This window comes from Xiphophorus couchianus, chromosome 14 (assembly GCF_001444195.1).
Source record: "Xiphophorus couchianus chromosome 14, X_couchianus-1.0, whole genome shotgun sequence".
Classification (NCBI taxonomy): Eukaryota; Metazoa; Chordata; class Actinopteri; order Cyprinodontiformes; family Poeciliidae; genus Xiphophorus; species Xiphophorus couchianus.
The window spans coordinates 17,265,898-17,283,788 of NC_040241.1; the positions used below are offsets into that span (position 1 = coordinate 17,265,898).

The following is a 17,891-nucleotide window of genomic DNA, read 5'->3' on the forward strand; positions in this document are numbered from 1 at the left end:
CATTTTTCTGCTTGTTGGCCAAATTCTAAATTATTTAATCAGATAGAGCTCATTTGAGGGAATTAAAATATTTGATCAAGAACTTAAAATTTCACAACTTGCTGATGATACAACAATATTTTTAAGAAATTCTAATTAAATTCCTCTAGCTAAATTCTGTTATAGCTAAATTCTCAAGCATTTCAGGATTGAAACTCAATCTCAAAAAATGTGAAATCCTTCCCTTATATACGACTGATGTTACTGAAATGTGTAACATCCCTGTAAAAAACACAGAAACTTACCTGTTAAAATCTCCACTGACCACAATAACATGGGTATTAATTTTACTCCGGTTTGTGAATCTATTAAAAAGAAATTCAACAGCTGGTTAGCCGGGGATTTAACTATTTCTGGTGGAGAACTATTAAGCAAAGCAGAAGGAAAGTCATCATATCTTTTCGCATCATTAGATATTAATAAATTGTTCTGTTCTGATCCGGATAAAATTCTCTTCAACTTTATATGGAAAAATAAGGCCCATAAAATAAAAAAATCTGTTCCGCCACAACTGCAGTGTCAAAATGATCCGAACCGATTTTTGTAATTTCTGTCCAGTAAAACTATTAATCTATAAATCAATAGACAGGTCTATATAAAGATGTAATCTGTGTTTCTGTCCCGTTAAAAGGATCTGGAACTTTTGTTTTTCCACTGAAAGCTCTGGTTTGCACACTAAATGCCATGTGAGTGAAATTTTATGGATGATACTCTGATGTCCTATTCTCCTGAAGGCAGCACAGAGCTGCACCATCAGAAACTGACATAAACACTGAAGAGAAGAAGAGTTATGATTAATATAGTTGCAGTTATATCCATGTTTTAATGTTGCAGAGCTCAGTCTTTATGCAAATAGTTCAAAGTTTAAACCGGCATTGTTGTCGATCTTTTATCTGGTCACTTTGTGCAATATTTAACAACTAACCAGAAAATGGCAGAGAACAAGAGTATTTATTCCACTCTGGCTGCTGATAGGCCGATTTTAACTTAATGTCCATTCATTGCATTTTCGTAGACGCTTGTAAAAATGATTTTTATTCCCATGGCGTTTTTGTTCTCTGGGAGATTATTTTTGATGATAAACACAGAAACAACCATAAAAATCAAAACAACAACAACAATAGTGATAGTAATATTAAGAATAAAATAACATTCAGTGCAAAGTAGCCAACAGTTTCTTTGATGGGGCGGTGAGGAACCTGGATAATGGACAGGGGGGCGCTGGCCCAAAAAAAGCTTGAGAAGCTGCACCGCTCTAACAGTAATCATCATCATCACTGTCGTCTCTTCCTGCTGTTTGTCTCGCTCTCTCTTCCCCTCCCATATTAGTAAATCAATAAACATACACTTTATGCCGTTTATTGATCCATTCACCCCTCCCTTTGTGTCCACTTTGCTCTCTATTTTCTCACTCCATGAATATAAAATCTTGTTTCTCCGCCTGTCTCTTTCACTCCCTCTGCCTGTCAGCCCTTTTCTCTTTATATCTCTCTCTGTGGGATATCCTATTTATATGGCTGGCACCTCCATGCCTCCACTGAAGTGTGTGTGTGTGTGTGTGTGTGTGTGTGTGTTTGATGTTAGTCTGAGTGGTTAACATAATACGAGTCCTCAGAGAGATGATGATGCTCAGGCACTCAAACACACACAGATACATAATTTTAGGCCTTTATTTTTTGGTCAGCCTTTCTGTGAACAATTTGAGTTTTTGTTTTTTTTTTGCATCCTCCAAGCTGCGCCGCAGTTATTATCCGTCGCATTCTCCCACTGTCCACACGGATACGCACCTTTGTTCCCCGACCGGCTTCCCAGAATGATAAAACCCGGCATTATCTTTTGTTATTCATTATCGCAGATGGAGCCATCATTTCACATCCATCCTCCTCCCTCTGCATATGTTTTTATTTATTCAAACCTCTTACTCTCTCTCTCTCTCTGTTTTTTTCCATGCCCGTCTCCTCTTTGCATATTTATTCAGGCACATCTCGCTCTCTGTTTTTTCCCCTCTCCCCACTTTCTGTACCCATGTGTCCAGCTTTTGTTGGCTGCCTTGTTTCCATAACAACTTGCGACCTTTCACTCGGTGCATAACCATTTTTAATCAGAAGTAGAGAGAGAGAGAGGGGGTGGATTTGAAAAGGGTAACATTACTCAGGTGATGCTGAAACTGGTGAGAAAAACAAACGAAAGAGAGCGACTGAAACAAGGAGCGTAAAGTGGCCTTGGTTCAGTCTGAAACCAGAAGAGTTTGGTTTTGAGTTTACTGCTTTCAGAGTTGGGTAGTAACTAATTACATTTACTCAATTACAATGACTTTTTTGAAAGAATGTACTTTCAGGAGTATTTTTACTATGCTCTACTTTTTACATTTACTTGAATAATTTAATTATGAAGTATCTCTACTCTTACTTGAGTAAAATTTAATCCAGTGGATTTTCTACCCACTGAATGAAAAACAAACAAATATTGTTTGTTTTTGGCTCTAATATATATTAGAGCCAAAGGAAGGGGAAAAAAACATACAGTATACATGTCACTATGCACACATACTAATCAATACACGCAATACAATACTGACAAAATGTTGATCAAAAAGAAAAATTACTAAATTACAGTCCAGCAGTTTCAGCCCTTTTTTTCAACACAAAGGAAAGAAAAATTAAACAGTAAAACTTTAAAAAAAACAACCTCCCCCTCCCGTCTCAGCTCAAAGTCAACCCGATCCAAAATAAAAAAAAAAATAAAAATGTAATTTGTTAGACATAAATACCCATATTTATAACCAAAACATAAAATTTCAGCGACAGGCACCTTGAGTTGGGCAAAACCTCCAAGTTTGAAAAATAGGAAAGAAAACATTTTTGCCATTTTTGGTCAAACGTTTGTGTAGACCAGGGGTCCCCAAACTTTCTCCTGTGAGGGCCACATAACTTGTCCCTTCTCTGATGGGGGGCCGGGGTCAGTTTGTAACAGAAAAAGTGCGATGATTGTAAGAGTGCTAAACATAAAAATGTATTGTTTTTCAGAAAGCACAATCAAATAACCTTTTCTGGATTCTTTAGAGAACAAAAGTCAGGAAATAACACTATTTATGAAATAAATAACCAAATAACACTGGGTTCTCCACATAAAAAAAAAGGGTTAGGGTCAATTATATGCATGTATAAAATAGTTACTAACTAGTAGTTAATAATAAATAAAGTTCATTACTAAGGAACATTTATTTTATTGCAAAAGTCCAACTTATCAAATAAAAATGCACATATATGAAAATACTCTGGTATTGTTCAGGGGGCCGGACCAAATGTGGAGGCGGGCCGCATCTGGCCCGCGGGCCGTAGTTTGGGGACCACTGGTGTAGACCCTCGAATGGTGCATTTGATTTTCTCAAGCTTAAAAAAAAAACAAACATCATGTTTTAACCCAGAGGGATACTGAGGGACATTTATCAGACTTCCAGTGTAACAGTAAAGTACGTCTGGCTAATAAAGATGTACAAGCAACAATTTCCATTTGAGCAGAACTTAGCAGTGAAGTGGGCTGAGGATGCCAAATATAGCAAAACAAAAACATTTTAACCAACAGTTCACCAAACACAGACACACACCTGCAGTTTTTGTTAAAGTTTCATAAGTGTTTTAACGAAAAGAAAATGATTTGGAAACATTTTATTTTCCCTGATCTAGTTATTTTTTGTTACCTATATGAATTATTATAATTTCCACTCTTAAAATACAAAAATTTTGGTCCATCTGATTATGTATTTTTTAGATTTTAAATTAATTTGATCAGTTACTCGGTGTTTGAGTAGACTTTTTACCAAATACCTTTTACTTTTACTTGAGTAAAATATGTTGCTACTCTTAGTTTGAATGCAGGTTTTGGGTGTTTTTCCCACCTCTGACTGCAGATTTTTAGAAAAATTGTCTAGTGAATGTTTTCTTCTTATAGATTATCTATTTCTCATTGTAATGATGCATTTTATTTGTTTTGTAAATAACCTTGTAATGCAGTCGTTTTCTACTTGCACCTTCTTGTACTGAGGTCTGTGATTCCCACTGCAGAATGATGGATTTTAGTTTGGATTGTTTGTAACTCTTCTCAGATTGATGAGTGGCCACAATTGTTTCACTGAGGTCATGGCTGATGTCCTTCAGCCTTGGCAAGGTGTTCACATACACCTGTTGGCCGCCAACCAGCAAACTGAAACAACTCCTGCTTTTATAGAGTTCACACCTGCACCTGGCTTCTGTCTTCCTCTGGTAATCCTATGAAAGCACCAAACTTTTAGGGTTTTTTTTTTCTTACAAAAATGTAAGAGGTTTTAATCCTTCACATTAATAAATAACAAGTTAGTACTTAAATTTGACCTATTATGTTTTCTTGAACGGGTTAGAGTAGCAATACAGGCTTTAAAAACATATTTATTGCATTTTTTGATCAAAAATCATTCATTTGAGATTTTATCAGAATGAGTTATTTTAGTGCTTCTGTCACTTTAAATCTAAATGAGCTGCTGGCCACGCCCCCTAACTCAACGTCTACATTAGAACGGCTGAAAATACAACTGTAAAACTTCGTAAAGTAGGAAGTGGTTTCTGAATGGTAAGTCAACCCTCCATAACAAAATACTTGTCTTTTCCATCAGCAAAACAAGCTGGCCAAACTCAACCTGGGTTACCTAGCAACCCAAGTTGAGTTCCAGCACATTTGGGGTTGCTAGGTAACGGGTTGGGCCTTCTTATTTGTCAGGCTACATTCAGGAGATTTTTTGAAACGGCTCATTTTCCCAGACAAACAAGCACATTAACTGATGTACCAACAGTAAAAGTAATATAGAAATAATTTTTCCATGTGTAAAGGGATTTAGTTTGTATTTTTCAACATGACTTTTTAAATGTATGCATACATTTTTATCATGCTAGCTAGGTACTGTAGGGGCTTTAAGTAGCCGCTGTGTTTTGTTTTTAATCTTCTGCTCAGGGCTGCAAATGGCGGGGAGGACAGCTCCACTTTTCAAAGGTTAGCTCCGTGCAGCAACAGGCTGCGAAGCTGGACAGAAGCTCTTTGTGTCCAGTTTCAGGGCCGGAGCTCCGAAGAGATTCCTGCGGAGAGATAAAGCTGTTAATGTATGACTTGGTCACTTTCTGAGGTCAGTATCTATACGGTAGCATATAGGGGCAGTGTAGATAGGAAAAAAGGCACACAAAAAAAAAACTTAAATTTTTTTCAAAAACTCCTTTTTTTCTCAGAAATTTTCTAGAAAAAAAGGAGAAATTTCTGAGCTTCAAAAGTTGAACATTTTGACTGAAAAACTCAGAAATTTTTAAATTAACCTCAGGAATTTTCTAGGAAAACAAGAACATTTCTGAGCCCCAAAAGTTGAATATTAGCGAGAAAAAATACAAAAATTTTGAGATTGATCTCAGAAATGTTCTAGGAAAAGCATGAAAATATCTGAGCTCCAAAAGGAACTTTTGATCTAGAAATGTTTAAGGTTTTTTGCTCATTTTTGACTTTTCAACCTCAGAAATAAACTTCTTGTTTTTTTCTCTCAAAAACTTTTCAACTTCCTGAGATTAATCTCAAAATTTCAGATTATTTTTTTTTATTCTACTTTTTAAAATCATAAATTTTCATGTTTTTCTAGAAAATTTCTGAGATTAATCTCAACATCTCTTGAGTTTTTTAGATTACTGTCAGACATTTTCTGGGAAAAATGTGGCAATTCAAAAAGTTTCGATTTTTGAAACTTTTTATTAGAAACTTTTTGAGATTAATCTCAAAATTTCAGATTTTTTTCTTCTAGCAAATGTTCTACTTTTCAAACTCATAAATTTCAGTTTTCACAAAATTTCTGAAATCTTTAGATTAATCTCAGACATTTTTTAGAAAAAAAAATTGAAAATTTGAGAATGCCTGACCTTTGAAACCTTTTTCTAGAAACTTTCAGTTTTTTTGTGGGAATGTATTCATTTTTTCCATAATGTCTGGAACACCTTTGCACATTAGTGCCCTGAGAGTCTCCTGCCATGATGAGTGTGGCAGCAGCTGCTGTTATTAATGGACAGAGTGAGCTGTAAGTTAAGGAGAAGCAGAAATGTTGGTGTTTGTAGTTTCCGTGTGATGTGTATGAGCTCATAGTGGGGGTCATGCCAACATGGGAGGGATCGGACCGTCAAGTGGACAGCTCTGTAGCCCGCCTGCCCGCCCACTGCGCTCCACTCCACTCCACTCCACACCGGGAGCAGCGCGTCAGGGCTGATGCCAGCCAGCCGAACATAGATGGACTGACGAGGGAGGAACAACAAAAACAAAACCTCTACGCAACTAGAATAAATCCATAAGAGCTGCTCGGCGGGTGAGAATAAAACTGTGACGCAGCGCTCTCTTACGGGTCCCGGTCCAGGTCAGAGTCCGTTCTGGAGACAGTCAGAGGCGGACAGTGGAGTGGAAAAAGCTTCGGGGAGCGGACGCAGCTGGAGCCCCTCTGCGTGAGTTATTTCCTCTGAATTTTAAACTTCATCTTTTAAACGAAGCCGCTCTAACAACAGCCCGAACCAGCTGCCGCCGTTCGCTTTCTGCGTGTTTATCTGCGTGTTGTTTTTTTTTAATGCGACATTAGTCCTCACAGCTGCCAATTAGTCACAGGACGCAGGCGCGAGCGAGCGCGCGCGCACAGAAACAAACTGACTGCTCGGCGCGCGAGAACGGCCAAAGCGGATTCCTGTCGCGTGACAGAGCCGGCAGATGTTGCCACGCGCCCCGAGGCTTCAAAAAGCTTCAAACGATGGATGGTTGGATGGATGGATGGATGGATGGACGGACGGATGGATGGTTGGTTGGATGGATAGATAGATAGATAGATAGATAGATAGATAGATAGATAGATAGATAGATAGATAGATAGATAGATAGATAGAACTCTTACACTCTGTATTAATGTTTAAAGTTTAAATATTTTGAGCCAATGAGAAAGTAAATACTGTGTGTGTGTTGAAATATTTTACTATTTGTAAGCAGAAATAATTTTTAAATATGAAAATATAACAAAAGTTGAAATTATTTTTGAATTTTTTATTTACTGTGTAAATGTCATGAAATAGTTGAAGTTTTTTTTTACTTTGAGTTATAAAAAAGAACGTATATTTAGTCAGAGCATACTGTATATGTGAATTATATACAATTAGTAACTTAATATATATATATATATATATATAACTATATAATTTTCACTGTGAATGTTTTTAATACCCCCACCCCATTTTATTATTTTTATGATTTTTTTTATTTTTATTTTTTACAATTTTAAAAATTAAAAACATGCATTTCTCTCAATAGGGTGCTTATATTCATCCATCCATCCATTTTCTAACGCCCGTGTCCCCAGTGGGGTCGGGAGGTGCTGGTTCCTATCTCCAGCTAACGTTAGGGGCGAGAGGCAGGGTCACCCTGGACAGGACGCCAGTCTGTCGCAGTGCTTATATTTACTATCTGAATTTTTTTTTAAAATTATTTTTATATGAACATTTTAAAAAACAAAGTTTAGTTTTATTTGTAATTAAAGTTTATTTGTACTATTTAAAATAAGTGAACTTTTACCAGAAATTCTGTTTTGTTTTATATTTAAACTTACAATAATATTCATTGAAATAAACATATTTCCATTTGTAGTTTAATGTAACAATCAAAATTTACTTTTTTGTCTATAAAACCTCTTAGATATTCCCTAAGATTGTTTTATTCAAGCCAGTTTTTGCATTACAACACTGACGGCTCCAGTCGATTTGATAATTACTTTTAAATTTGCAGATAGGGAAGACTTCCCAACATGCGTTAGGTCTATTAACAACCCCGGTTTAGGCCCGTTAATCACTGTGCTGCCAGTTTTTTCCGCTCCAGCAGTGCCATATTCTTAAACCTAATCTGGTGGTTAATAGCGCTCATATTTGTAGCTCAGGGCTCATATTTTGTGCAGCTTTCCGCTGGCTTTGAAAGGCTAATCTGTCCCTGATATAAGCGCATTGGTCGGCCTGCCATCTGGGCTGTATTATAGCAGAGAGGAGAGGGCATTTGAATAATTGATATTTAGCTATTTATAGGAGGATTATTCTGTTCATGTTGCACCAGGGCGATCTATCTATCTATCTGTCTGTCTGTCTGTCTGTCTGTCTGTCTGTCTGTCTGTCTGTCTGTCTGTCTGTCTGTCTGTCTGTCTGTCTGTCTGTCTGTCTGTCTGTCTGTCTGTCTGTCTGTCTGTCTGTCTGTCTGTCTGTCCGTCCGTCTATCTATCTATCTATCTATCTATCTGTCTATCTGTCTATCTGTCCATCTGTCCATCTATCTGTCTGAAGTGGATTAAGGGTGTTGCTGTTCACACTACTCTCACTCCATTTCACTCTACAAGGACAGTTGACCATTGTTAGCCCTCTCTCAAGCCTCTTTCCTATTTTTTTGATGGTGAAAGTGTGTGTGACGATAAACACTCTGATCAAACAGAGCTTAACAACCTGCCCAAACAGATAACACACTGAGAGGGAGGAAAAGAGAGGATGGCAGAGGAAGGAAAAGGGGGGGGAAAGTGGGAGGGAGGTTAGGTTAGTAAAAAACAGAGATGAGGACCGGCCCTTTGTGTTTAAAATGCCCCGTTGTACACAGGCAGGTGAGAATAAGCCGATGTTTAGCATTTGGAACATATAAAAACACACATATGTTGTTGTTATTTCCAGTTTTTGTTAGGTTGTGGAGTATGGATTCAAGCATAACAGGAAGTATTGAACGAAACCCGGAGGATGATGTGAGGCAGAGATCATGAGCCAGATGTTACCCAGTTCCCTACCAGCACATAGCCTGACCCCACAGGCTGTCAACCTCTTTCTCTCTGCCCTACATCTGATGTTGGTTCCTCCTGTTCAGCCGTTATAGAAATATGTTGCTTAACAATAAATATTTTGTGTTGTAGAGGTAGAGCAGGCGTCCATATTTACAGATGCGATAGTTCCCAGCGCAGCCATTCTGGGTTCGATTCTTGACTCTGAAACTTTTCTCTCTTCCTTATGACTGTCAATAAAGGCCTCCAGTGCCACAAACCCCAATTAATATGTTTCATATTTATTCCAAAGTTTAAAACTGAGATTTGAGTGCAACATGTCAAATGTTTAAAGAAGACCTATTTTCCAAAATTCACATTTTGCACGTTTTTATACTTCCATGTGGATTTCTGCTGCTCCTAATAACAGCCCACTTGCTTAAAAAACCCCAGCAAGCTGGTTTTTGGTATTCAGAAAATAAGCCATTTCAAAAAACCTCCATATTGTTAAGTCACGACAGGCACTGTGCTGTTGCCTAGCAACCCCAGTGAAGCCCAGTCTGTCACCTACCAACCAAAGTGGAGTTCCAGCACATTTGGTCAACTGGTTTTACTGCTGTATAATCTGTACAATGGCTGCTGGAAAAGACAAGTGTTTTGTTGTTGACTTACCATCCAGAAACAGTTTGCTGCACTCTTGTTGGTTGTGTAGGAAGCGCTACTAATGCTTTTCAAAGATGTGTAATGTATGATTGTGCATCTGTTTGCAGCCATTTTCATGTGTGAGTGTAAAAGTTGAGTTGGAGGCCAACTCAGCGTTTTGTGCTCAATTGCAATGAAAATGTTTTGTATAGCTCAGACCTATCATATTCAAGGAATCTTTAGCAGACAAAAACTACAAAACATTACCCTCTTAAGCTGTAAAATATTTACGCTTGAAGCTGATAAACATGATTAAAATTAAACTCAGAAGGACGTCAGCTTTCACTGACACTATGTGACTAATTTAATCACATAGACCTGGTAGAAGTACAAATAATATTCATGATTTGCAATTTTTGTTATGTTTATGCACGTGGCGGCCATCTTGGATTATGAGGTTGGGGTTTGTGGCATGTTTGACTTTAAGTGATTCTGTTGGTGATTTCTCTGACTCCATCCATCCATCCATCCATCCATCCATCCATCCATCCATCCATCCATCCATCCATCCATCTTTAAGGTAACGTTAAGTTAAAGTTCTCCTTCCTGTTTAATTTTTGCAGATCATCATTATAGAGATCCAAGTGGAAGAGGCTGCAGCCTTTGACCGATCAGTGGCCTGTTTTGTTGTCCAGGTTAGTTGAGCATTCATGTCCTGACTACATTACATTGAAATAATAGATTAATTCACCAAATCTCACATTAAAAATATTTTGATTAGAGATATTTTGTTTCACTGAAAGGAAAGGAAATTAATTTGAATGTGACATTGGGAATGTAAAAGACTGCTCTCATTTTGTTTTTGTAAGAATAATCCTTGTAAAAAAAAAAGTGTCAATGATTAAAAAATTTTTGTCCTTTTTATTGAGAGATTCTAGTAGTACAATAAAAAAATTTCTGTTCATCTTTTTGGAATAACTTTGGACCAAACCAAGCAAATAAAGCGCCTTACAGAGATATTTATATTCTATTAACTTTTCCACATGATGTCATATTTTAACCACAAACGTGGTTTTGTGCAAGTTAGTGCATTTTAGACTAACAGGACAGGAAACTATTCAAAAGTTTGAAATCACTTAATTAGTAAAAACATCCCGTTTTCAGGAGCTCTGGTCAGATGACTCCAAAACGATACATTTTGATCCACATTTAAAGCACCATTCCAAGGGTGGGACACGGTGGTGGCAGCATCATGGTGTTAGCATGCATTTGTTCAGCAAGAGTTGATGGGAAGATGGAAGAGAACCTGTTTGAAACAGAACAGACATGGGACTGGGGCGGAGGTTAACCTTTTACCAGAACGACGACACACAGCAAGATTTAATAATTTAGATCAATGTGTCAAAATGTCCCAGTCAAAGTCCCAAAATCCAATAGACCACCTGTTTCTCCATCCAATCTGACTGAGCTTGAGCTGTTTTGTCAAGGATGGGCAAAAGACGAATCACTGAATTATCAACAAAAGGTTGACATAGGGCACATGTGTCAAACTAAAGGCCCGTGGGCCAAATCTCGACCACCATAGTTTTTTATGTGGACCTCTACATTGTAGATTAAACACCAAGTGTGTTTAAATATTTTGTTATTAATCAAATCAATCAGTCCCTCCAGTTTCTTGAGAATTATGGTGGGAATTCACACAAAATTAACAAATGCCTGTACTTTTTTGCTTTAATACATAATTGGGAGTTTATTACAGATTTTTCTCAGAAATTGTCAAAAACTTTCTTACTTGTTCTAAAAAGCTGCCTCAGACTAAATCAATGTCAGATTATAGTCCATGACCTATACAGCGAGTAATAAAAAGTCGCATTTACCGTCATGAAGAAGCACAAATATTTCCAAATTATTACCACAAACAAAAAATCACAAAAAGAATCACCAAAACCCAGAGGGACTGAAAAGATGTTCAATAATATCACTTAATTTTAGGAATTGATTCATATATTTAACAGTTGGTGAACAGGTTTTATCAATACATTCTGGCACAACCGGCCCTTTAAGGGCTGGTTAACACAGTTAAAATGTAAGTAGACCCCTTGTTAAAGCATAAGCCACGCCCCCTACCAAATTTATAAAGTTCCAGAAAGTGGGTGGAGCCAAGAGACACAAAGGGGCGTGGCTAAGCTGGAGCGTGATCAGGATGAGAAGCACTGTTGCCAACTTATTCACTTTATTATTATATTTAGCAACTTTTCAGACCCTCAAGTTGCTTTTATTCAAAAAAGGAATTTTATACAGTTTATCTGCAAAAAATAGTTGATTATATGTGATTTAGTTAAGCTAAATTACTTATAATATACACTGAAGTTTGCAATAGTGGATATGAATACCAGTTTGTCACTTTTACATTTTTAGAACAACAAAAACTGTTTAAAATGCAGAGCCAAACTTATCAACACAAATTTTCTGTGTTTTTCTTTGCAGTGATGGATTCACCTACAGACCTTTTCGATGACTCCTCCCCCCAGATACGGACTTTTACTCCCGGTCTCTCCTCCGCAGACCTCCCTGGAGTCCACACCGCTCCCGGCTTCAGACCCCCAGGTTTCCCCCTCATCCACCATCTCCTCCAGCCGGGCGGAGGCCCACGGAGGATCCTGACTGCAAACCAGAACGAAGTGACTGCCACTCAAATGGAGCAAGAAGAGGGGATGATGGAGGGTGAGGACGAGTTGATGGAGGTGAAAAGGAAGTGCAACGACACCGTCCTCATGGCTGAGTGGAGTCAAGACGTCATGAAAGTGAAAAGGATGAAGCTGGAGTGCAGGCAGAAAGATAAGCAACTGGAGGATGGAGGGAAGAGGAGAGAGGGGAGGAGACGGGAGAGGGAGGAGCTGAAGGAGCAGCTTGAGGAGGCCAGGGAGAGATTGCAGGCCCTGCAGGAGAAAGTCTGGAGGGCGTTTGGGGAAAAGGCAGAGAAGAAGGAGAAGAAAAGAAAGCGTCAGAGGTGTGATGGCGATGGAGATGAAGTGATGGTGGAGGATGAGGAGGATGTCACAGGAGAGATGTTTGATGAAGAGGACATAGATGGCGCCGAGTTTGAGAAGGAATCTTTCTCCCTGCTTTCTGTTTCCCATTTTGACAACTTCCACAAACGGAAAGACGAGTTGCAAAAAGACAGAGAAAGGCAAATAGAGAGAGGAAGAGAAGGAGACATGGAGGGCGTCATGGAGGGATCGAGACTGTGGCTGGAGTGCGGAGGTCTGACGAGGGGAGACTGGGACGGAGGAGCTGAAGACGAGCATGAGGAGGGAGGACAGAAGTTTGCTCAGGCTCTGAAGTTGGAGCTGGGCAGCGCCGTGGCGCGAGTCATTGACCGAGTCCTTCGTCTTTACACGGAGATGATGGACCATTCCTCCCCTCCTGCTGCCATCTCTTTCCACCCGTCTGATCAGGCGCATGATGGAGGGAAGGAGAGGGATGGCTGGATGGGACTGCTGACGAGAGGAAGAGTGGAGGAACCGATGAAAGAGAAGGAGGACGGAGACAGAGAGCAGCAGCTCAAGAAGTTGGTTCCTTCTGGACCAGATTTGGCAATGCCATTGGCCGTTCACAGGTCACCTGACACGCGGAAGACCTTCCCTCTCCTCGGACCGCCGCTCTCCACCAACATCAACTCCTCTCACCCAAACCTCCCCCTTCATCACCCCTCTTTGACCCGACCCACTCCTCTTCCTCACCCTCCACTCATGCCTCCAGCTTCACACCCCAAAGAGACTTCCTCCTCCACCTCCTTCCACCCCTCTTCATCATCCTCTTCTTCCTCCTCGTCCTCCTTCCCCGCACCACCTCCACCTCCTCCGCCTCTTCCTCTTCCATTACTCCACTACTCCATGCAGCAGCTCTTCTCCCGCTCGCTCCACCACCCACAGCTCCCTCATCTCGCTCCGTCTCGGAAGGACTACCTGAACTCCGACCCCTTCCTGGAGTTCTCCTCTCACGCCTCCTTCCCTCCGCTCCCTTTCCTCGGACACCTGGACCCGTCGCTGACTCGCCACGGAGTCAGAGAGAGGGAGAGGGGGGTGAGGGGAGACGGGAGCATCAGAGGAGGCGGAGGAATGGACGGAGGAGAGCTCTACCTGACCGCCGGCGGGATATCCTTTTTGTCATTTGACGGAAGGAATAACAGAGAGGATTGTGTTTGTTCATGTTTGTCCTTAACCAGTGTCATGTTTACACCCAGGAGGGATTGTCTCCCTGCCATCTGAAGAAAGCCAAGCTCATGTTCTTCTACACACGGTACCCCAGCTCCAACACACTCAAGACCTACTTCCCTGATGTCAAGGTAAGTGTGCCTCAATGATCCATCCATCCATAGTCCCTAGTAATCCAAGACAGGGTCACACGGTACAGTACAGGAAGACCAACCAACCAACCAACCAACCAACCAATCAATCAAGTTTGTTTGTATAGCACAAACTTGATTGATTTTCACAACAAGGCAGTTCAGAGTGATTTACATTGTAAAAAGCCAAGAATAAAAAGTCATAAACACAACATACAGTCAACATTTGTGAAAACCAGTAACAGACATTACATTTTGACGAGCGCCATCATCAAGATTGTCAAAACGCATCAAATATTTTGGTCAATATTTCATTAATTATGTTTCGAAGGAAACTGTAAACAGGTGGATTTCTAGTCAAAATTGAAAAAAACTCAGTGTTTTTACAGTTTTCTGGAAGTTTGTTCCAGATTTGTGATACACAGAAGCTGAATGCTGCTTCTCCATATTTGGTTCTGGTTTTTTAACCAGAACCAGAAGACCTGAGAAGTCTGTGAGGTTGATACAACAACAGCAGGTCTTTAATGTATTGTGGTTCTAAGCCGTTCAGTGACTTATAAACTAACAACAGTATTTTAATGTCTATTATCTGAGCTCCAGGGAGCCACTGTAGGGATTTTAAAATATACTTGAACCAACTCTCTCCGTTCCCAAAACAGGGGAGTGGCTGCTCAACGCAATTTCTTCACCATGCCAGACCAGAGCAGTGCTTACTTTACTTCAGACAAGACTCCAATCCGTCTATCGTCCTGTTCCTCAGCTCTACTATCGCACCTGTACAAGACACAAAATTGATCTATACATCTGTGTCCTGGTAAAAACCAGCCCCTGGTTCTATGCTTTGCTTCGTATAGAGGATTTGGACCCTTGGCTATTCAGAAAATGCTTGGCGTTATTTTACCCAGTTGCTAACTGTTGTTAGCGAGGTCGACAGGTCGACGAAACCTATCAGAAATTGTGTGTGCTGTGAACAACCCTGACATTTTTGCCAGCAATAAAATGTCTAAAACATTCCTCTTGCTCAGAGTTGAATTGAAGTGTATTAGCGTCACAATTAGCATATTAGCTTAAATGTGCTCACCACTGAATAAAACCACCTGAATTTACTGGCTTTATCATGTAAGAGTCTTTCAGTCTCAATCAACGGATGGCCTTCTTTATATATTCATTTTAAATGCTCTTTAGATTACAATGTGAATAGACTTAAAGTTCAGAGTCAGAGTCTTAATTCATGTTTGATCCACTGTATAAAACAGAATATTCAGTTACTGGCAGGAAGGTCAATCAACCCAGAGGAGAGTGAATGCAGTATTAAAGTTCAATGTTTGAGTCTTAATAGGAGAATTTATGGTGCTTTCCATCTGGATACATCAACTAGTTTACATTTAGACCAAGTTATTCAAATGTGATTTTAATTGCGTTTGCATTTTATAAATTGCGTTTTTTCCACTTTAGTGGAAAATCGACAAAATTTGCACACATTTGAAATGGAAACGCTGATAGTGTTTTGTCTGTCAGGTTTTAAGACGGTGCTGCAAATTAAATGTCAGAGCAATTCCTGCATGTTTTCACAATGTTTAACAAAAGTCTGGACACAAGCAAAACGCACCACGCCAACTATATTTAACGAAGTGTAAAAAGTATGACTTTTTAAAAAGTATGACATAAACATGCAGGAGCACAGCCTCCAACCTTTATTCAATCCCTAAAATAAAGAATGATTTCCAACTATTTTTACAATTTTTTCCCCACTGAATGAATTTACTGAACTTAGACGTTTGGTTTCTCTATTACGTGTGAGCTGCTTCAATGAGGCAGAATTAGTTTTACACTTATTTAAATGTTCTGCAGAGGGATCAAAGCTATGACCTTAGTTAGTTTTAGGCTTCAGGGTCAGCCAGCACAGGTGATGTCAGCTAAACCTGAAGCATCAAGCAGACACAGCTTGTCCAAACTCAAACTGTACAGACTAAAAATAGCAGCTCTCTGGTTTATTAATTATCTTCAAATAAATTGAAGCTGGACATTGTTTTGCAGTCTGTCCAAGCCATGAAATAAAAATACTATATTATAAATTAAGCTAATAAGCATCTTTCTCCTGCTGCCTAGTTTAACCGCTGTGTGACCTCGCAGATGATTAAATGGTTCAGCAACTTCAGGGAGTTTTTCTACATCCAGATGGAGCGATTTGCACGCCAGGCGGTCCGCGACGCTCTCACCCGGTGAGTTACACTCAGCCCCGAATTTACTCCATTTACACTAGAGTCTGCTAGTATTTATTTTAATCTTTCTTACAAATGTAATTATCTATATTTTCTGCAAAAAGGACAGGAATGGAACAACATATAGATTTAATTAGGGGTGAGCAAAGTACGGCTCAGTGACTGCAGTTTGATTTAAATTAGGCCCGTCCAGCACGGTGCATTTTTAGTAATGAGAGTAAAATTATTACCGACATAATTTTCTTGAAATGGAAAATTTTAAATACAGCAGAAAGTATTCGTCTCTTTCAACTAGTCATTTATAATAAGTAGAACCGCGTTTATCTGTTTTTATTTTGCTGCACCTAAATCAGCTTTTATATGATTTGTTAAATTTGGCTAAATATAGCAAGTGTTTTGAAAGAAAATGACCCAAATCCTGTTTTTATATAACTAAGAATAAATCTGTTTAATCGAACCCAAAAGAATTTGAAAACCAGATGAAACATTTTTATGTTTTACATCTATGATGAATAACATCAGTTTCCTTAAAAAAATAAATAAATTGGACTACTTTATTTGATTAATTTTAGTTTTCTGTTTTTATATTTTCTTATATTTTATATTTTACTTTTGACTCAACATTTTGGCCCATGTGAAAAAAGTTTCTACTGCATTAGAATATAATCCTGTTTAAGTGTGTTTAGAAGTAACTATAAATACTGATCAATACGGTATTTATAGTTCTTTTCACTCTCATATTATTAATAATATAAGCAGTTTCACATAGCAATAAATGTAAACAGAAAAAAATTATTTGTGTTGCTTAAAACTTTGATTACTGTGAGCTCATTCAGATTGTTTGTGTTCTAATTTGTTCAAGTAAATAAATGTTTGTAAAACGGGCAAATTAAACTGAGGATGTTTTTAACGCAGGGATGGCGCCGCTCGTATGGGCCGAGAGAATCAGCTGCGAGTGGGTCGAGATACGGAGCTGTACCGCATACTGAACATGCACTACAACAAGAGCAATGTCTACCAGGTCAGGACGGGATGCTTCATCAGTACAGACATTTACATGCATGTAGGGATGCATGTCATGCTAATTTGACTTATTTTAACCATCTTTCACCAGGAGGGAATGAGTGTATAAGAAACAGCCGTTTTAAATACAAAAAGTAGGAGCACAAGGTTCAATTTATAGACATGGACAGATTTTATTGTCATTCAACTGTACATTAAAAAATTTACAAATTGAAATAAATTTTGTTGCAAGGCTCCAATAATAATAATAAATAAATAAATAAGTAATAATCAATATAAATGTATACATTAAAAGATTGAACTAATGTGAGTTTAGTATTCTTATGGCATGAGGGATGAAGCCGTTGTGGAATCTGGTTGTTCTGCCAAATTTATGCCAAATTCGGTAAAACATAAACATACATACTGTTGTACTGATGTTTGGAGCACAGAAATGACATAAATCATTAGGTTTCTGGCATAAATTTGTTAGCCTATTGGATTTACTCTTTAAATTAACTCCATTTAAATGGGTTTAAATTGGCTCATTCCCAGTTTTAAGGGAAGCACATATATTTTCCATATGGTGGAGAGGGAGTCGTTCCAGATTAACCAGTTGGGATGTGTGTTTTGGATCTGTGTCTTGTTAGAAAAAGCTGATTTTGTCAGAGTTTCACCCAAACTGACCTAAGACGAGCTTTTATTGTCAAATTATATTCAAAATTCACATTTCGCCTGTTTTTGTTCTTCCATTTGGGTCTCAACTGCTTCTAAAAAACAGACCAATTGATTAAAAAAAAGCATCCAGCTATTTTTGCCAACAAGTTAA

At 38.7% G+C, this 17,891-nt stretch overlaps 1 protein-coding gene across 3 annotated transcripts in view; it reads left to right on the forward strand.

Moving 5' to 3' along the window:
* The window catches only part of prox3 (prospero homeobox 3), a 29,567-nt gene that overhangs the window by 7,262 nt on the left and 4,414 nt on the right, over window positions 1–17,891 (forward strand). The window contains exons 1-6 of one of the 3 annotated variants that reach the window (XM_028038336.1): window positions 5,979–6,533; window positions 10,114–10,185; window positions 11,978–13,647; window positions 13,731–13,838; window positions 15,948–16,060; window positions 16,976–17,081. In XM_028038336.1, the coding sequence (XP_027894137.1) occupies window positions 11,980–13,647; window positions 13,731–13,838; window positions 15,948–16,060; window positions 16,976–17,081 (1,995 nt within the window). In that variant the 5' untranslated portion in view covers window positions 5,979–6,533; window positions 10,114–10,185; window positions 11,978–11,979. Of the gene's footprint in view, window positions 1–5,978; window positions 6,534–10,113; window positions 10,186–11,977; window positions 13,648–13,730; window positions 13,839–15,947; window positions 16,061–16,975; window positions 17,082–17,891 lie in introns of those variants that run through there. The other 2 variants (XM_028038338.1, XM_028038337.1) reach the window with 2 other exon arrangements.